Source organism: Colossoma macropomum, unplaced genomic scaffold (assembly GCF_904425465.1).
Source record: "Colossoma macropomum unplaced genomic scaffold, Colossoma_macropomum, whole genome shotgun sequence".
Lineage (NCBI taxonomy): Eukaryota > Metazoa > Chordata > Actinopteri > Characiformes > Serrasalmidae > Colossoma > Colossoma macropomum.
In genome coordinates this window covers 21,802,953-21,824,966 of record NW_023494801.1, presented here as the reverse complement: position 1 = coordinate 21,824,966, position 22,014 = coordinate 21,802,953, and the positions used below count along the sequence as shown (strand labels likewise).

At 39.0% G+C, this 22,014-nt stretch overlaps 1 protein-coding gene across 3 annotated transcripts in view; it reads right to left on the bottom strand.

Moving 5' to 3' along the window:
• The window catches only part of cep112 (centrosomal protein 112), a 196,246-nt gene that overhangs the window by 85,324 nt on the left and 88,908 nt on the right, over positions 1 to 22,014 (bottom strand). For all 3 annotated transcript variants that reach the window (XM_036589491.1, XM_036589492.1, XM_036589493.1), the window contains one exon: positions 7,931 to 8,066. In XM_036589491.1, the coding sequence (XP_036445384.1) occupies positions 7,931 to 8,066 (136 nt within the window). The remainder of the gene's footprint in view (positions 1 to 7,930; positions 8,067 to 22,014) is intronic.

The following is a 22,014-nucleotide window of genomic DNA, read 5'->3' as shown; positions in this document are numbered from 1 at the left end:
TTGATGATGGAAAAGCCTGCAGAATACTAGGATGGGTAAGGTTCAAGAAGGAATGAAAGTTTGGGCTTCAAAAAGGAACAGGAACAGTCAGCCCTTAGGACTCCTCCAACTTTCTACAAGATTCATCTTGTAGATATAAAACAAACAGAAAGCCACACGATCATTCGTTTAGGTCTCACAAGTATTTACAGCAGTCTTTAAAGACTTTCTGTAAGCAAAGCAGGTGGATGTAGACTCTGTCTCAGACAGACTGACACTAATTTCACAAAAAGCTGAAAGCTTGGGTGTCTCTATTGTAACAATTACAATATTCAACCTTATACATGCCACTCTTGCCAGCATCAAGGTCAACAAAACATATACTGGTATTCAGATAAGGCCTGTCACTATAAGAGTAATATACTAATTACTTCACAGTTTAATAAGTAATAATAATAAGTAATCAGAGTTTTAAACAAAGGCTTTACTAAGACTTTGTTGCAAAAAATTATTAATTTTTCAGTGTCAGAAAAAAAATGCACAAAAGATATATTCAACAAAAAAGCCTCAACAACTAAATATATGTTTTTTCAGTATCTAATATGTCCATCTGTGTCTACCATTTGCCTTTATTACTGCTTCCATTCTTTTCAGGATATCTGCTTTCAGCTTTTCAAAGAAATCCGCAGGGATATTTTTCCAGTGACCAAAGTTCAGTCGTGGAAGTTTGTTTCACATTTTCTGCTTCTCGCGATCCAAATAATCCCAATCAGTGACGCTGAGGTCTGGACTCTGGGAAGGCCAGTCCATTGTTTTGAGAACACCAATAGCTTATGTTTTGATCTTCTCAGCAGTGTGTTTGGGGTCATTATCTGTAGAATGAATTTCTTCCCAGTCAAATGTTTTTCAGAGAGCATTACATGATGTATTTACATTTGTTAGTACTTAGCCTTCAATAGTGCCTTAAATCAAAAACAAATCACCATCTCCAGATGTTGTTATACATCCTCAAGCTTGCACTGGATCCCCCACCATGTTTCACTGATGGCTGTAGACATGGTTCAAAGAGTGTCTCACTGCTTTGGTGGCATTTATACTGCCTTCTTTTACTTCCAAGATCTTAAATTTGAGGCTTCATAAACGTTCACAGTTCATAAAACTTCACCCCACATCTCAAATGTCCAGTTTTGCTGTTCTAGTGGAAATGTTCTTCTTTTTAATCCATTTCCTTTTCTCAGTTACAGATTTTTGAGAGCTACACATCTTTTCAGACCCATAGCGTTGAGTCTTCTCACAGTGGTTAGGAAAATCTGTTTAAAGTACTGTTTATCTGACGATGACAGTTTTGGTGATCTATCATGTCTTGTACATTAATTTTCTACAAAATTTTTTAAGTCAATTTTTTTCCACTTACTTTCCTTGGACTTCCCCTTTGCTATGCAAGTGCATTATCTTACATCTAATCTCTTCAAAAATGAATCAATTAACCATTTTTAGATGTACATGATAAATAAATTTGTGATCTACAGGGTACAGGGTACTGTTACATAGGGTAGTTTCATGTGTAAACGTTAATGTCCCTTTGAAAGGTTCCCTTTGGGAACGACTTGTTGAGAGGACACAGCTGTAACTGGTTGGTTTTGAGATTAGAAGGATGGAAGAATTAGAATGGCAGTAAGATGCACAAATGTAGAGTGGACAAATGTTGATACATTTTATATATTTTGTTGTTAAGGCGTCTTAGTGATTCAGAAAAAGAAATATATGTTTCCTGCTTCTTTCAGACACTGGAGAGTGAATAATTTTTTGGCACAGTATTGTATATAAATTCTGTGGGCAAAAAATGGGCATGTATATCCATTAGGACAATTTAAAAAAATGCATAATCATTAGGGATGCACTGAAATGGTTGGAAATGCAGTAAAATTAATAAATGAACACATTTTAGAATAAAAGCAGAACATTCTGTTCTTTTGGAAAACAAATGTGTCATCACACTCAGTTGTATACAAAAGTGCGAACACTCCTGGTCCAATTAGGACCAAGTTTTGTTGATTGTCTAAGTGAAAATAAGTTAATACCTCCTCCACAGAGAATAAACTTTTAAACAATTAATTTGCTGAATTTAACATATTGGAAAAAATAAAACATGCCAATAAAAAAGTAAATGCTGACATGCTGAAAAAGTAAAAAATGGATACAGTTGTGTGCAAAAGTGTGGGCACTCTCTTGGACAAATTACAAGTTTTGTTGATTGTCTAAGTGGAAATCCTCTAAGGGAACAAACTTAAATAGGCATTTTCTCCTAATTTTAATGCACAATTTCTATTTATTTTCTATTTATTAGTTCAGCATATTAAAAAATAAATAAATAAAACATATAAACTATGCCATAACCTTTGCACAGGTCACATTATACATTTGAGTTTTCCCAATATGTTAAATTTAGCTAATAAATAATAATTTTGTATTAAAAAGCAGGCAGGTGTGTTCTTTGACCTTTTTTTCACTTAGTGTAATTTGACTTTTGCACATGACTATCACTTTGAATGATCAAATCTATTCATCTGTCTGATCACTGTCGGTTCATTGAAAAGCTAAATATAAATCAACTATTTTTTAAATCCAGTAATCAAGTAACCGTGAAAGCCCTACTACAGACATTTGGTTTTCACCAGAACAGTCTTTAAACAGACTTCACATGTTCGGCTCAGCTTGATATGGGATATGAAGTGTGTCTGAGCTTTGATTCTCTAAGCTGCCATTTCGCAGCGCTACACTGAGCACAACAGCAGTCACTTCTTTCCAAACCTCAAAAAAGAGCCTCAGTATTTAGAGCAGTTTCGTAATGTGAATAAGCCAATATAATACATGGCCTGTTGTGACAGTTACAGAGACTCTGAGTGCTGTTGCATTAGGGACACAGGCACATGTTGTAGGCAGCTGTGGCAGGAGGTGGAGGACAAGGAGGAGAAGGATGGAGAAATCCCCTCTTGCGTGCCTTGGTGGCGCCGCCGTGCTCCACTCCAGCATCTGGGAGCAGGATGTGCGCAGTGGAGGCTCCACGATGAGGCCTGCAGTCTTCCGCACTGTCGCGGACTGATCAAACACTTGTGTGAGCGTCCTACCGTGTGCTTGCTGTGAGGTGGCTTTTAGAAGGAGGGGTGAAGCCGCAGCGTTGTTTATGGAGGAAATGATGAGTTGAACTTCTGTCACAAAGCAGAAGTGCTTTTATATACTGCTTCCATAAAGTTCTCAATGAGGACTGTGACATGCAGCTCAGCAGTAAAGGAACTATTTACCTCAGCTTCCTCCCACTCTCTCATTTCACCATTTTCACCATTTTATCATTTTCTTCACTGTTATTGCAGAAATACTATTGAGTGAAAGCCAGTTTTTAGCTTTATGTAAACAGAAACATTCAAACTAGGAACATTCCAGAGCCAACCTAGGCAAATTTTAATGGCTCGGGGATCAGCCATAGAAGGTCCAAGCCACTTTAGATCCCTTGTTCCTTTTTCATGTTCTGTTTACAGCCACTAAGGGACATTATCCACAACCTACAGTAGTGAGGTGCATGTTCAGATGTTAAAGTCTACATATGTTAAACAGAAAAATAAAGAGATAGTGTATCAATGGTGTTTGAACTTTGAACTGTGAGCGTGTGGCTATTATGCTTTGTGTTTTAAACTGCTGTTAGCAGAAACAGTACATTTACAACTAAGGGAAAGAAGCAAGATACTGCAAGCACGTTAGAGGAATATGAAATCTTAGCATATCCATGACAGTATAAAATGATTATCTGACACACAAAAAAAGGCAGTCCATAAAATATTGCACATGTAAAAAATGCTCTCTATAGGCCTCCGAGCCTATAGATATAATAATTTTTATTAATATCCAATAACTCTCTTATCAGATTAACTAGAACAATTAATTATCTGTATATGAAATGTAGTGTCTCTGTGTTGAGCTGCTAGCGAACAATGAGAGGTAAAGTGAAGGGGTGAGAACACCCTGCTGTAAAAAAAAACAATTCACACCTCTCCACAAGGATAGTAGTTTCCAGATAAAACAGACAGAAAATTGCAGTTTTATTGATCTCAAAAAAATGTGTACAACTGCCACAATTAAAATTTGCATTTAAACAAAAAAAAAATGCTTTTTTCAACATTGACTTGTTTGTTCACCGATGAAGACAAAAATACAGTTCTGTTCTGGTTTTGAAAAGCCATGGGAGCCCATGAGTAAGGGGTGTTGTTGGGCATGGCACAAAGCATGATAAAATCATTGAAACGCATGTATTTGAGTGGCATGTTGCTTTTTATGAAACAGCAACAAAATACAACATGATAAAGAGCACAAACACACATTCCCATCAAAATATACTTCATCAACATTACAGAAGAAAACATCTGTATAGTTTCAATGGATGGACTTCCTGATGAATTTTATGGCTACTGTGAAAAGTTAAAGATTAAGGTATTTCAAAATAATTTGGAGCCAAGAGATCTGATTGGATGATAAGCCAATATTAAAAACACTACAAAATGGTCATAAAAAGTCATATTATGCACATGTTAAAATGAAGTGATCTTATCTAACTTATGTGCCTGTATTATCTAGGAAAATGGAAAGACTAATATCGGCTGAACATCAAAGATTTTCTATCAGCACGGAGGGCAGAATTCTTACTGCCACTAGACTTCATTCAATGTTAGCAACATTAAGTGGAAAAAAACTATGTATAAATATTTTTACTATTTTAGTTGTGGCTGGTATAGTGTAATAGGTACCACCTCTGCCAGTCATGCTGCAGACTGGGGTTCGATCAAGCACCCTACTCTAACACTACCTACGTCTACCTCTATAAAATGATCAAATTGTAAGTTGCTCTGGAAAAAAGCATCTGACATGCCATAAATTTAAAACGTATATATACTTTGACTTAGGGATGGGCAATATGATATCATGATCATGATAAATTACATCACAATACACTTTCTTGTGTATATCATGCACATTGTCAGCACAAAACACTGAACAACTGCATGTATCATTTAAAAAATATGACCAGATTTTTGACCAATCATAGACAAGAACAATAACAACTATTGCGCAGCAAAATCTAGATGGCAGCTGGCTATGCGATTACCTTATTTCATTTATTTAATTTTCCCAACCGCTTTATTCTCTCCTGTTATTTTACCAAATGTTGAATTTAAAATATTTTTCTCTCAGTGTTTTAAAGCCTCTTTTAAATGTGGCACAAATACTCACTCTGGTCATGCTATAGACTTCCAGATTTCATTTTTCAGTTTAGTTCTAAACAGGGAAGCCCAATATTGAGGACATTACATGTCTTTTCATTAATAACAACAGAGCTCATAAGACTGGAAATGGTTTAAAAGGATTTCCCAAAGCCTTGGATGTCCATCAGTCCACAGCCAAGCAGGCAGTTTACAAAAGCATTCTGCAAGACTAGGCCTCCAACAAAGCTGGAACCCTTATACAAGTGACAAAAGACCAAACAGTTACATCTAAAACTCTGGAGAAATCTCTTTCCCCTTAAATCCATCTGTGTTTATGAGTATCATAACAAAAACATTAAATGACAATGGTGTTCATGAGAGGCTTCCATGGAAGAAACCACCACTCATTTCAAGTTCCTCAGAATTACTAAAGCAAAAGTCTTATAAGCTGAGGCAAACTATTTGGTAATTGTGCACAGCATTATGTTTGGATAAGGCTTCATATCAACATCCTCTACATCTTGCCTGTTCTCTTTTTGTTTTGGATGTTCTTCCCATTTCATCTTTTTTCATGAACCTGTGAAAAATCTGTGAAAAGCACTTTTATGTAATGTCAGCTGCTTGAAATGGCCTAAAACTCTAAAGAGGTTGGGTCATGCAACTTGACAATAAACCAAAACAGACACGTAAATCAACAAAGTGACTCATGTTTTACAAGTCAATGTCTTAACATCAGTCTTGCTGAACTGCTGAAATGCATGGAGCAGACAGTTTAAGTGTTACATAAAACAATTTACATGAAACGAACTGAAACAGTTTTGAAAAGAAGAATAGATCAGTATATGTCCTAACCACTGCACAGGACTGGTCAGCAGCCAATGAACGCATTTGATTGAAATTTTTGCCAATAAAGGAGGTCCCCCAAATAACTGAATATAAGGGTTCACATACTCCCATTATTTGTTCAATAAAAGATACAACATTGTAAAATCATGTGTGTATTGTTCCTTGAATAAATCTCATTTATTTATTGCTTCACAGATGTAGAATAAAACAATCAGTCACAAAAGGCTGTGTTAATTGATTTTATCACGGATAAGGGGTACTGTTATGCATTCCCTGAAGCAGAGTTTCAAAACTGGAATTAAAAATTGGATAGCTCCAATTCTAAAATCTGACTGATTGAGCCGTGTTCTGAGCCATTAAATGCTTATTATAAAAGAGATAGTTCTGGTCCTAAAACCCAACTGGTTGAGGTATTTATACCCACACTAACTGAATTCTGAATGTACTGACAGATGGGACCAGGCATCATCGTGAATATAAAGAGCCCAAAACAGGGCTAAACAAAAGAAAACTGGTTTTGTTCAAACAGATTTCCGTAACAGCTAGAACTTTGCTGTTAAACTCAGCAGATAGCTAACAGGCTAGCAAATATTCAATGTTAGGTTTTGATTCAAAGCATTCACTGTAAAAAAGCAATATATAAACTAAAGTATATTTTACTTCAATGTCTTACATGCTTTATATATCTGCAGTTTTGCCATAGCACTATTAAACCCAGGATGGGAAAATTAATGTATGGCACCTCTGGCTCGATGCATAACTTCACATACAAGAGCTACCATAAATTAGCATTATTATTAAGAATAGTAATTTAATAAGAAAAGGCTACATTTAAGGCAAAGGTTCCTTCTATACCATGAAATGATCAAGATCACATGACAAAAAAGTTCATGAAATGACTGCAATACACAGTCATGGGTAACAAATTTATTGTACTCTGAGTGGCCCATGGTTGCTTGGCAGCAATAGCCAATGCTAAACAAACTACATTTCTTGGTGGAAACTGTGTTCAATGTGCTTATTATTTATTTTAAATGTGAGTATTTTATCATATTGTATGATATTTTGATTGTTGTTGGTGCTTTATAAAAGCAATAAGCCACTCCAGGCCATGCGTTTCAGTGATTTTACCACACTTCACATTGTGCCAAACAACATCTCTAACTCAGGAAAAAATCATTGTAAAGCACAGGCTCTTGTGGCTTATTGTTTTGATATATGCAAGTAATGAATCTATATTAAATGTGCCAAGTAACAAAAAACATTGTTTTGCATATAGACAAATCTCTGACCAAACTACTTCGCTTGGTGGAATTATTTATTGCAATTACCATTATTAGTAAGTTATTTATTGAATGTGTATTTTATCGTATTATATTCGTTAACAGTAGTTTTTATAAATAATAATCCACTAGGTCACTAATTTCTACACAGTTGATAATTAACAATAACTGAAATCTCACCTATTTTTAGTTTATCACCCTGCAAAAACCTCAACTCACATTCCAGGGCCTTTCTCAAAAAATAAACAACTTATTTTAATGCTTGATAGGCACATGTGTAAGATAGTCAATTGACATATGTAGCAAGTCAGATTCCCCATTTGTGCAGTGATATCTGGCGAGACAGTCTGGACTAGCTGGGCTGACTTACAACCTGCCATTCCTGTTGATCAGTCTTGCCTGTCTGTACTATAGGACAGCTCATACAACCAAAACATAGGCTAGAGCCAACTCTGTCTCTGCAGCTTTACAGTCATTTGACTGTGAGCAAAACCACAGAGATGGGCTTGTTAGGATTATCAGTGTGTGAGTGAGAGTGAGCTGTTGTGAGGAGTGTTGGCTGAGGCTCACCTGCTGCTTCATGTCAGCATAGACCTTCTCAGAGCTGAGCTCCACCTGCTTCTTAAAACCCTCCAAAGCATGCTCTGCCTGCTGGGCCTGCTGTCTCTGCGACTCCCTCAGGCGGCTCAACTGCTCCTCTTTGTCCCTGGGGCATGCACATAAACACACAGACTTGTTTTTGTACGCCATTGTACGGATATGGTGTCACCATACATGTCATACATGTGTTTATATATCATTGCTGTCCAAAGAAAACATGCATCTCCAAAATGGCAACGTTACAGCAGAGGGCAAAAACATTCTTTATTTTCAGTGTAACACACACACACACACACACACACACACACACACACACACATATATATATATAAAATAATGATCTGCCAATCTGCTAAACCCAGATTTCCATCAGACTGCTAGATAGTGAAGCATGATTCATCACTCCAGAGAACACGTTTCCACTGCCCCAGAGTCCAGTGGCAGTGTGCTTTACACCACTCCATCTGATGTGCATAGTGACCTTAGGCTAGTGTGCACCAATTGAAAACGTGCTTCAATTGGTGTAAAAAAGTACCAACAGTACTGTGCAAAAGTTAAAGACCACAATTCATTTTTTAATTTACAGCCAAAAATGGCCATGAAGTATTATGTTATTCATTTTTCAAAACACAAAACAGGAGTCCAAAACTTTCTAAAACATAAAGCACAGTGTTTCCCAACCTGGTTCTCATGCCCCCCAAGACACATTGTTTTCCCTTTATCCCCATATGTTGTGAGTTAGGTTGGAGCAAAAATGTGGACCGCCTGGAGGTCCCTGAAGACCAGGTAGGGAAACAACGATATACAGAAAGCATGAAAAGACAACTCAATGTTATGGGCCTAAAAGGATGTACAGCTATCAAGAAGCTGTAACTGAGAAAAGGAAACAGACAAAAAAGATCAATTGCCAATCAAACATAGAAGGTGCTGGTGTTCTCAGAGCAATGGACTGGTCACCCCAGACCTCAACATCACTGATTGTGTACGAGGTAGCCTGGAGCGTAAGAAGAAGAAAAAAAATTCGAAGACAAACGTTTCCTCAGAAATCCCTTCAGAACAGAACTGATTTAAAAGCAAAAGGTGGGCACACTTAGATCCTGCAAAAAAGATATTTAGTCATTAACGCTTTGTGTACTTTTCTGTTAAACAGGTTTACAGCTTTTTTTCACCTGATGCTAAAAAATTTAACTTGTACTCAATGGCTGCTTTGACTGGACATTTAATAAATGGAGGGTGGTCTAACTTTTGCACAGAACTGTATAAGCACTAAACCAAAACCTAAGCCTAATGTAATGCTCAGAAACAAAAAAAGTAGTGGTAATTTGCTCTTTCAGCAAAAAAAACACAGAAAAAAACTGTGTAGCTTTTGTAAAAAGCCCTTGACACAATAAGAGCTATTCTGTTTGTCATGACATTGTTTAGACCTGTTTTTCCTCTGTTTTCTCTATGAAGTCTGGGCATTTTTGTCCTGAAAACATGTGCATGCACACACACACACACACACACACACACACAAACACACACACACACACACACGCACACACACACACACACACACACACACACACACACACACACACATATAGTAGGTCTATAAATGATCCACAATTCTGTCAGAAAAAGCCTCTGAATACAGTGGGTCTGAATACATAAGCTAAAGTATCTATAGTATTCCACCCAAGAGAATTGGGAGCTAGCCCAGTTCTCCTCACAGAATCCAATCCAAGCCTATAATGTCCTCGGGCATACAATGTGGACAAACACACATACAAAGACATAAATGGTTCATATTGTGCAGCAACTCGCTTTGGAGGGAGAAAACAGGAAAAACGTGACTGAAAAAGAAAGAAAAGATGAGAAAAAGATGACTACTTTTCATCATCTGATTGGAGCTGCTTTTCATAGTGAATAGAGAACCTCAGTGCCTATTACAGCACTTCAAAACCATAGCAAAGGGGGAAAAAGAGGGGGGGGCAGTGGGAGCCGGAGCGCTCCAGCTAGCAAAACAAACAAAGCTTTGACGCCATGTCTAACAACAATACTGAGAGACAGCAGCCAAAAGAGCTGTCAGAGTTGAGATAGTCCTCACCCTGGGATGAGACTGACTGCTACAAAGAGCCTGTCAAGTTCCTCTCAGAATGTGTGTGCATGTGCGTAAGCAGCATCCACGCAGCGAAAGGCACCCCGTTCCCTTTCCTGCGAGTGAGTGTAATTACTGTGGTAATTACTTTTAATTGACAGGAAGATTCTCTAGAGCCCGGGAGACAAAACATTAGTATGCAATCAAACGCGGTAACTGCCACATCCAAAAGAGCCACAAGACTCAACAGCACTGAGGCAACATGGATTATGACATGATGCGTAATGAAATCAGGCTGTTTGATGTCAAGGAGGAAGGTGAGGCATTTAAGAGAAAAAAAAGTAAAAAATTATAAGCCATACAGGAAGAAGCTGAGAGACAGTCTAATACACACTACAGTGCAAAAGACACAGTACACCCTTCACTCACTTAATTTCCATTCAAAAACGCTACGAAGTACAAGTTACTTGTTTTTAAGTGTTAGGGGAAAAAAAAAAAGCAGAAAACAGGAATTCCACAGAAGCCTTAAAAACTCTGACACTGTATGACATATTGTTATGTTTGAAAACGAACAATATTCAGACTACAACTTCAGTCCAGCATTTGCTCTTATTACAGCTTCCATTCTTTTCAGTCTGCAAAGTTCCAAAGTTCAGTCTTAGAAGTTGTTTTTGCATTTTCTGCTTCTCACAATCCAGGTAATCCCAAACACTTTCAATGATGCTGATCTGGACATGCATGGAGGGGTCAGTCTATTGCTCTGAGAACACCAGCAGCTTCTTTGTATGACTTCAGAAATTATCTTATTTTTTTATTCCCTTTTCTCGGTAACAGCTTCTCAACACCCTTACAGAAAGAAAAAACAGGAATCATGTATGAATAAACATGGTCTTTGGACACTTCACATGTTAAAAATGTATAATCACAAGAAAAAAATGTGTGATCACATGAAAACATGTTCACGTGAAAAAGCATGAAATATATATGATCCTTTGAGACTCACAGTGTTGAGCTGAGTTGTTCTCACAATGGAAAGATGAACAAATCTCTCATAGATGAAATCTTTGAGTGTTGCTTATCTGATTTTGGCAGTTTTGGTGGTCTACCATGTGAAAATGTGTTCACATGTTAAAAAAGTGTCGTTCTGTATAAGAGGTTTAAAAATGTCTCATCACAAGTGAAAAAAAAAACCTGATCATGTGAAAAAACATAAAAAATTGTGAAAATGTGTGACCACCTGTTTACTTGTAGCCACGTTACAAGTGGTTTTTAACCACTTTACAAAAACACTGATGTGTGTGCTTTTTGTTTACTTGTAAACACACATGGTTTTTGCGCATTTCACATATGAAAAACATCTTCTGAATGAATAAAAAACAAATGACTAACTACTTGAAGTTAAATAATGAAGGAATGTCTCTGACTTTTTGATGAGTCAAACTTGGAATTCATAACAGTCACAATTCATAATAAAGCCTGTGGTTATTCATTCAAAGAAGTGCTCTAACAAGCAGTCCTGAAGATGAAAACTTTTTCCAAAGTGTTTCATATGGCTCAATGACAAACAACCACCTATGGTACATCACTGATGTGGGATCCGTCCCGCTTTAGTCACTGTCTTTTTCAACGCACACACAAATGCCAGACATAATAATAACAGGAAATAATGTCAACAAAGAGTGAGAAAATGCAGAAAAAAAAATGTTGGGGACCTTTTTTCTCCCCTCTTTCTTTTTTTCCCAGTGTAATTTTGGTCTCTCTCATGTTTGACATCAAAAGATCCAGAAATTGTCTTTTTTTCCACCCCTCCAATGTTGTGTACTCTGTAACTCTGTAATTATTAATCTGCCTTGCAACATAAATGCCTACAGGGCAGAGGCAGACACAAAAGGACCTTCTCCGGATCTCTGATGTGGAGCAACCCGCTTTGGAGCGAGAGAAAAGAGGGAAGAAAAAAAAAAAGTGACTGAAAAAGGAAAGATGGGAAAAAGACGAAGCCGCAAAAATAGCCCTCTGAACTTTGAGTCTTTTAAGAAGAAGAAAGAAGTGGCTGATTGAGAAAAAGGGGACAAGTCTGCAACCGCAGAAAAGGGCATATACATCAAACTGCAGCTCTCTTCATAGTAAAGAATCTGTGCCTATTCCATCATGCCAATGATAATAAAATCCTAAGCAACTTGCTAGTGGGACGATAACATAAATACAATAACAAATGATCTACATCAGTGGTTTCCAACCCTAGTCCTGGAATACCCTTGCCTTGTGTCTGATTTTGTGCTTCCTTGTTCTAAAACTCAGGAAGGGCTCATTAATAATGCAAAAAAGTGCAGATTAATCTGCTCTTCTCTGTTAATAATGTGGTTTTTCAATCCTGTTGTTGCATTTACATAATATTTAATGAATGTGATGTAACAAAGCTGAAAATATATAGATTTTTATGTAGTTTGTATCACAAACCACCTTCTGGAACAAGTAAAAGAATTAACAGGAATATAAATCACACGACATACATTTTACTGATATTCTGATTAAACATATCAACTATAAGCTCTTTCTGACATGAACTGCACTCTGAATATGCCACATGCATCTTTCATGTTATGATAACACAGTAGCACACACAAATCTCAGAATCTATGCACTGATCCATTTTATTATGGCCATTATGTGGACATGAATGTGCTGTAACTCCTGGCGGCAAATTTAAACAAGTTAACAAGAACATCGTCAAAGTCTCTGAATGCATCGAAAAATTAATGAAAGGAAAAATACACTTTACACAATTATCCTCTCACACTAAGATTACCTAAGACTTACAAGGCATACAAATGTTGTTTCGTTTTGCACGAGGCTAATGTGGCTAAAAAGTAAAACATATATTTTACCAAAAATTTTAGCTACCAATCAGCATCATGCCAACTGTGTCAAGACATGAAATTATCTCAAATAGACTTGCTTATGTGGTTTCTGACACTGTATGACATACTGTTATGTTTGAAAACGAACAACGTTCAGGCTACAACATGGCTGCTTCTACTGTTTTCAGTTTTGTAGCGTTCTTTGCTCATTTTTATGGATAGCAGTATGCCTTACAATCACAACTTGTGAGTCTGAGGCACTTTGAGGGAGGTCTGTGATGATTTAGACATATAGTTAACTAGATGCTAATTTTTTTTTGCATATGTTCCCATGCAAAAGTGGGAAAGCATACTCCAGACAAGAAAATCTCCAGGCTGAACAGCTACACTGGGGTAAAGAGAGAATTGTGTAACTAGTTTGATCAGGTATGCAACAGTGGGGAAATCACCAAACCATGCAGGTCAGGGGGACCCAGGAGCAGGGTTGGCAAACCAATGATCTACAGCTGTAGTAGCCTATTCAACTTCAGAAGGTCTTATGCAAAAGTAAAATGTCTAAAGCAGCATTTGTCAACTGGAAGACCGTGATCCAAATGTAGACCCAAAGTATTTCAGTGAGCTGCACCGAGCAAAAAATATGTAGCAAAGCCTACTAACATATGTACAAAAAAAGGTCACAATTCAGCGACCTACATAAATGTGAACTCGCATGTCTTGTGTTGCAGTTCAGAAGAACAAAGACAATAGGTCTAGATATCAGGTCAGAAAGTGAACAATTTATATATTTCGGTAGATTTATTTACTGTTTTCATTAAGTAGCGTGAGAAACAACATGGCTTGCTTAAAAAAATTAATAAAGCTGACAACCAAAACAATGTTTAAAATCAAATGAACAGATAACTGCGATTTTCTTCTCACTGAAAGTTTGAAACTGACGTGCCTGGTCTGTTCAGATTCTGTGGCACTAATCAAAAGAGGAAATGTTAGGCGGCAGCGCCATTTCATAATAAAACAATCACTTCCATTTAATCTACAGAAAATATTTAGTTCCAGGAACAAATAAATTCTTCAGTGAACAAAATGATTTTATATAAAGATATTTTAAAGGTTTTTAAAAAGTTTTTTTTTTATTCATTCATTTTTGTTATTAAACAGTAGCCAATGGCCATACCACTGACAAAAGTATGTTAATAATAAATCAGATTTGTCTTATTTTATTTCAATAGTTGTCTAGATTAATCATTAATGGCCAGTCAGTTACGTTAGTTTGTTTATATGGAGTTTTGAAAGCAAGAAATTTGACAAAACTGGACCATCACAAGTTTTAGTTGAATACCCTTGGACTAAAGAAATGTTGAGTCAAGTATGTGCTTCCTAACGCTGGACTTTGAGACTACGATCAGTTGGAAGATCTGTCAGGTGATGTCCTTTCTCTGACTTTCTTTTGAGACTCATCTCTTGGTCATGCAGATGCCCTGAACATTCTTTTGCCTTTGGTATGGGCTGCTGTGGGTGCGCTTCAAGCGTGTGATGTGAAGTGAGGAGCAGACAGTGTGTCACCATCCATCACAGAGAGAAGGGAGAGATGAGAGGGCAGAGCGAGGGATGGAGATGGCGGCGGACGAATAAAGAAACGCAGGGCGGTAAAAGGGGAATGCCAGCTCTACCGAGGCCGCGCTGGCTTTTTCGGAATGGGGTTTTCTGGTCAGAGAAGTGGAAGGAGAGGAGGCTCAAATTAAAGACGTGCCGTCGAACCAGAGGAAATCCTTCTCATCCCGCACTCTTAAAGGGCTTCTTGAGGGGGGTGGCTGGCGGGCAGGAGGAGAAGAAGAAGGGGGAGGACTTAAGGAAAGGGTGACGGAGCTTCCGCCTAGCCACAGGCCAGACAGGAGGGTCCATTTTCCAAGCCTCTGAAACCACGAGACGCCTCCGATGTGGAGAACAGAGCGCGCCGATGGGGAACTCGCCGCGGTACAAAAATGACTGGAGAGGCCCGCTGCACCCAGCCTTCAAATGTAGCACTGGACCTCGGCTTCCCATTCATTTTCCTTCTGCTGGCTTTCCATTTCCTATATGGGCGCTTGCACTCGTGGCGGAAACGGGGGGGTAACATGCGGGTCAAGCAAAGCAAAACGTGGTGGCCTCCCACACAGACACACAATCTAAAAGTATGTGTAACAGCATGCAGACAACAGTGAAATCAATCCTTTTCATCGGAGCATTTACACCGTTCCATCCTAGATTTATAATTTAATTTTTATTTGATAGAAACATTAAGGCAAAACACTACAGGCAGGATTAATTGCCTGTATGTTTTTTAAACTGTAATCTGTCAAAACTATAAATAGAAATACTTGAAACATAATTTATTTTATCTTTATTTCAGCATGTTTAGTCAATTCGTGTCCCCTCATGAACAACTATTTTCCCAAAAGTTAGCAACTCTAGCAAAGGTTTAGCTCCACCCACACTAGGCCCAATCACATTCTGTCACTGAAAAGCTTGTTTCCTGTAGAATCTAACCAGAATATCCATAGCTGTCTACTTTCTTTTAACTAATAGGCACACAACATGCACACAAATGGTGTCGATTTTCTGAGATCTCATTGGATAATTCTCCACCCAATTGTGCCCAATTCCTAACTATATTCTGTAGGGAATTAGAGAGAGTCCTAATATATTGCTACATAGCTGGATTTATTTCAACTATATGTTGCAATATTCTCTCTTCACACCCTTAAACATTTCGATAGTTCAGATAAAAATCATATTTGCAGTTTCCCTTGTTGATTTTAGTAGAAATGATGCTATGAGGCTAATGCACGTATCGAGCTTCTAGCCACCAGGTATACAACGTTCAAACTGCATGTCTAAATCATCACATACCTGCCTCAAAATACACTATTTAAGTACTTTAGACCTGCTTACATACTTTCTATACTAACATTGTTCTGTATAAAAAAAAACATACAAAAGGACTGTGAATAACAAGTTTCAAGATGGCTGCTATTATCATATTTAGCTAAGTAACAATGGGAAAATTTGTATTTTTTTGTTTTTGCCCAAACCATTGCTTTTAGTATTTTAAACAAACAGTACAACACGCTGAGTGTCGGGCACTACATACTACATTCTTCTACTATAGATGGATTTTTGTAGGGCAGTATCATCTCAAAGTGAACACTGTGGTTTTGCACAACAGAAACTGTGTCTAGGTCAGCTTGTTTTTGAAATATAAAGACATCAAACTTCCATTTGAAATTTCAAACGGCAGGAGACTGCCTTGGCTGCTCCCCATTTACTACACACAGCACTGTGCAAAAATCAGATATCATTCTTCATTTCCAGTCAAAACAATCATTAGGTACAAGTTTTTTCAGATGATATTTCTGAGACTAGATATAAGACAATACACTTCCATAAGGAAAAGCTGCTGGTGTTCTCAAGACAATGACCTGACCACCCCAGACCTCAATATCATTGAATGTGCTTGGAATTACTTCAATGATACTGAATTCTGAATAATGGCGCACATTTAATAATGCATGACTCTTATTCCATTCTTCTTGTAAAATGTAATTATCAATACATTCATTCACATCGACTATGACAAATGTTATGGTCCTGAATAACACGAGCCTTCGTCATATTCAAAGTCAGCACATTTGAATAGCGGCTGGCATGATACTTACCCACATCTGTCTGTGAGAATGTGCTTATGCAGAGACTTAAATGGTCAGTAGAAACTGGGAATAAAGTAGAAGTGAGTGATGCTATATAAGTGATGAATCACTGGTACATCTCATACAGAGTCAGGGCCATCAAAGCTGTGCAGAGGAGCTAACATCTGGCCCTTGGCCTACCACTTTACTCTTATAAGGGCTGAGTGGGTGGAGGGAAATGGACACTGAATGTCAAAATGCCTACAAGTATGCGGCCGTATGGATCCCACGTGTGCTCCAGACCAGTCCAAAGGCTGAAACCAGCCACTTCGCCAGTTTGTAGAAGCAGAATGCTAACAAATCCAGAAAGAGATCAAAGCTGGAAAAAAGGAGGCAGCGCATGAAATGAGAGGGGAAAATGAAAAGCTGAAATATTCAGCGACGTAAAAAGAAGAGCGCTGTTTCTTCTCTTCTCTCCCTCTAACAGCTCCCCCGCCCCCACCACCATCCAATCTCTCCCCAGAGAGCAAGAAACACTGCAGTTAGAGCTTGGGCTCCCAAGCTCCTCGACTGGCATGCAAATACGCAAAAGTTCAAAAATAACACCAGCCGCAGAGTTGTGAAGAGCGAAGACTTAACACCACACGAGTGTGGTCAAATATTCTATCTGAGGTCTGACAGAGCGAGTGAGAGCGAGAGAGAGAGAGAGAGAGAGAGAGTGAGGGGAAAAAAGAGAGCGAGGCGACAGTAATGAAGTTAAAGATGGCAAATGGAGGCTGTCTATGATGATCAGAAGCGCATTTGTTGGAGATTTAATGCGGCTGGATCTAAAAGGGCAAAATCAGGCCAGCGCAGCAGAGAAGGCCCTGCAGTGTGACATTAGTGGCTAACGCACCATTGTGTCAGTAATGTCAGAGCGTGCAAAAGAGAGGGACCAAATCCCTTTTCTGTTACAGCACTGAGACGGAAGAGCCGAGGGATTAGCCTTTACCAAATCAACATACTGTTAAAACGTACTGCTGGGTTATTCTCCTCCTCCCAGACTGCCTGCATGCTATCACAAATATTTGTTTTGAGAAGCTTCAATGGTGAAGAAATAGCTGGCAACAGTTTTCTGACTGCTTCACTGCTCACTTTACTGCAACGCTGGTCTTGACAAAAAAAAACACATGCGATCACTCATTTGAGCTAAACAAGTCACATCAAGAGCAGAATTCTTGTCTTGCTAATCAGCGGCAATTCAATGCAAGCCAATATGGAAAAAGCCACAGGCCAAAAGCTATGTTAATGACTTTGCTGTTCTGATTGCGTAGTGCATTTCAGACTGTAACTGATATGACAGTGGGGACCACCAGGGAAAGTACAGCTGAGCTGCCTTTGCCTCTCCATGCCTGCTCCTCCTGGGTGGGATCGGGTTCGAGAGCGCCCACCGGCGCAGCTCGAGCCTCCTTAAATCAATTTCATTCCCCTGATGCTGCAAAAGGCCTGCGCTACAACATCGTCGTAAAACATCCCCCCGTCAGCCCTTTTGGGTTTTAAGTGGGGGTGGCCGCTAAAGGATGCGGTTTGCGTATAACTGAACAAAACAATGTGCACGCCTCTTAAGGGTCCGCCGGAGGTATGTCAAAACACTATGTTAGCTTTTAACCTTCTGCTAGTACAAACAAAACATTACATTGAATGCAAATAAACACTAACACAGTGAAACTAAAGTCTATCTTGTGAGCTATATGTTTTTAAAGGACCCTGGTTTGATTTTTCCTCAATCTCCCACTGTATATCACCCATTGTATATAGTTGATTAAGCTGATTAATGCATCTACCTGCACAACAGATTTGACTTAAAAGTAGAAAACTGGATTTCTCACTTTTTTGAAATAAAAGAGGTTAATGTGGTGTGCAAACATTTTTAAAGTTTCAAAATATACCATTCACACCTCGGTCCATTTTCCATTAATCATGTTGCCAATTTTGAATTTACTGTTTTTGTGATGACACATTTCCATATATCCGCCATATATTCGGCCTACATCAGTTTACCCATTCACACTGAAGTTATAGGAGTGTTTCACTCCAGACTGCTTTTTAAATGAGGCACAATACAAGGCAGCCAATTAAAATGATGCCCAAAATATACAAGTATCTCCAACATTTGAGCACAGCAACTGACCTTAAATGGTCCCGTAACTTTCTTAGTTCATAAAATAGCACAAGTGGACATAAAGAAAAATGTGGGATATAGGTCATTCAATTTACTATTTTCCAGCAGATGGTAGCGGCTATACAATGGATGGTACAATGGTTTGGATGGTAAGTACAAATACTGGGCTGCTGTGAGGAGAGGCTTGAAAAAAAATGGTTAAGCTACCTTACTTACATATAAAATCATTGTATTACCATTGCAGTCACTGTATTAACGTTTATTTGCACTTATTATATCAGTGTTTTTCTGAGCTTAATGTCCAGATAAATCGCTTAAAATCTGAAGAATTTTTCTTAGCATACAGTTAGCACCAAGTGCTCGGGGTTAGCTCGATCACCCCCTGTAGGAAGAGCAAGAGCTTGCAGGCTTGAGGGGCTGATGGGATGCATATAACGTAGGGTGGAAACTGTGACTGTGTTTGATTTAAACGCTTTCAGATGCTCTTTAGAGGCGCGCATAGCAAGAAACAGCTGGCTGGTTTTCCACTGATATGCAGCAGGGCACGCCTCTCCGCTCTTTCCTAGCAATGGCGGGATGAATTCTTCCCTTCCTCAGCGGTGAGGGGCTCTGCTGCTCTCTCTCCCGTGCCTTTAGCACACTCTGGATTCATTAGCCATTTATGGGGATGGTATGGAACATCAGGCATGTATTAGCCACACATGTACGCAGGTCGTAATTCATAAACAATGCAAAGCTGAAACGAAGAAAAGGCATGCTGTGAAAGGAAAACAGATGAGGGGGAGTAAACGTGCATTAATGACATGACGTTAGGCCAACAGTCATGTTAAACAATGAGGAATAGCTTTTATAACATGGACGTCTCAGCATTTACCTGGAAAAAATAGAGTGGCATCTATGTCTAAGATGACTAAGATGCTTGGGCATGCATTTGAATTGCAATCACATCAGACTGTGGATCAGATTCCAAGCACTTTTTTTGCCATAACAGCACTGAATATGCGTTGGGTGTAAAAGAAAATCAGATATAGTGTTTGCTTATTGCCTACAAGAGCAAGACAGCGGCATCTGAATTAAGCTTGCTTCACTGTGAGATAAGACACAGCCCACATTCTTGGCCAATAATGTGCCTATGAATAACTCCTGTAGGTCATTAAAAGCAAGTGGAGCACCGTTGACAGAGATAGAGGGACCTTTAATTGACTTTAACAGATCAGACAACTACCAGGTGGCTCAAAAGCTTTGGACCTGTTACTAACTCTTAATCAATGAATGGATTCTTCTATCCATGTACCAAGACAGGCAGAGGCAGACAGTGTTCAGACGGCCTCCATCCCCCCTCACCCGGTCTAGCCCCACCTGTACCTGCTGACGCCGGGGAGGAATGTGGGCTGAGATAAGGTGGCTTCAAATGCACATGGGCTTATTGATTTCCATGCTCCAACCATCTCTCCACATCAAAAAAGGTCACAGTTGGTAGAAATCAAAAAAAAGGAGGAGGGAGTTTTTTTGGGGGGTGGGGTGGGGTGGGGGGCTTTGTTCTGCTGCTGTAATGCTGGATGGCTGGGCTGGCGAGAGGGAGCCTCAAGTCCTGAGCCTATGCCTTTCAACTCAGGCCTAGGCTGCTTTTAATAGAAACATAGCACATTTGAAGCCAGGGAACTCGCCTCACATCACAACACAGGCCAGTTCAGAGAATCTTCAGAGAAAAAAACCAAATGAATCTAGGCAAGTCCAATGGCGAAGCTATTAATCAGAAATAATGCACGTTTCTGTGACGTTGAAGACTCAGGTTTCGTTTTAAATGCTCTGGTGAGCAAAGATTTTTTTAAAATACAACATGGACTTGATACGGTTCATCCAGGGAATGCAACACTATCTGGTTTAAAACAAAACAAAACATAAATAAATAAATTAAAAAAAAGAGAAAAAGAGAAGAGCAGCTTTTCAGGGCCAGCTAGTTTGTTATCCAGCCTATTCTTATCCCCCAGACCGATCCAGCGGGATTGGAGTGATTAGGCCGTTTGATGTTGGCCTCTGAATCCCTGAGAGCGTGACCCCTTCACCCTCCCCCCGCAGCCAGAACTCCGTTGGCTCATTCTGTGCACAGCTTGAGCCGAGAGGCTGCTTGCAGAGCGAGCTCTGCAGCTGCGGACGTGGAACAACACGAGCGGGCCAAGAATGCGGCCCTGGTGCACTCCCCTCACGTGAGGGGGTTTACACTGGCATTCCCCGCTACAGATTAAGACAGCACTCTCGCTATACCGGTGTTGACGGCCAATTTAAATGAGCCTTGAGAGGAGCGTCCGCTGATCCCGTGTCCTCCTCATTATGTTATAGGTCTTTGAAAAGTGATGAAAGTGAAAGCTGAAGCACGCTATGAGCCTCAATCCAGAGAAATCAAGGTGAAGGAGAGGAGCTTTGAATAGCCTCAATCTCATCGGTGCGCAGGTGAACAGGACAGCAAACCCGCTGACCCGAAATGGTTATGATTAAAGAAAAAGAGGTTATGAGGAGACGGCAGCAGTAGTGTAGGAGAGAGAGTCAGTTCTCATAACTGTAACCACGCACAGAAAAAAAAAACAGGTTGAAGAAGTTCATTGTCATTTTCTCTCTTTCTTTCTTTTTTTCGGTAAATATCATATGCAGCCGGTTCTCGTTTGAACATTCAGAGCCGGTCGCCAAATGCACAACTGCTTTGCACACAACATCTCTGCCGACATGCTAATTTCCTCTGATGATCAGAGAGACACAAGGATGAAAGATGGAAACTTTCGCTCTTTTTATATTCAAGCATTGTACTTCTGTGTGGCGTTGCTATGGAAACACACAAGTCAAATCCACACGCAGATTCTCATTTGCATGGAAAGGGGGGACATTTAGGGGGGACATTTTATTCTTTCTAAGTGGAAGTAAAGGCAGGAAGGTGGGGGATATAGAGTACTGAATTTACTTTATTAAAAGTGTAAACAAAGATTAGAAAAACAGTACACCACCTGATCTGGCTGTCCTATAATATTGTCAACTAGGGCTGTGACAATCATGAAATTTTACTTAACAATTGTCATATAAATTATTGTGATTAGTGATTTAATAGTCTTGTTTAGTGTATGCAACTATTAAAATACAAGCCAAAAGTGGCCATCTTTTTACCCTCCTAGTTATGTTTACTTAGTAGCTAACATTGGTTGTACTGTTAATATGATACAATACACTCACACAGATGTCTAGTTACACATAAGCAAGAAACATTTTTTCTTGAGAGTGAAAATCTATGCAAAACCACACTCACT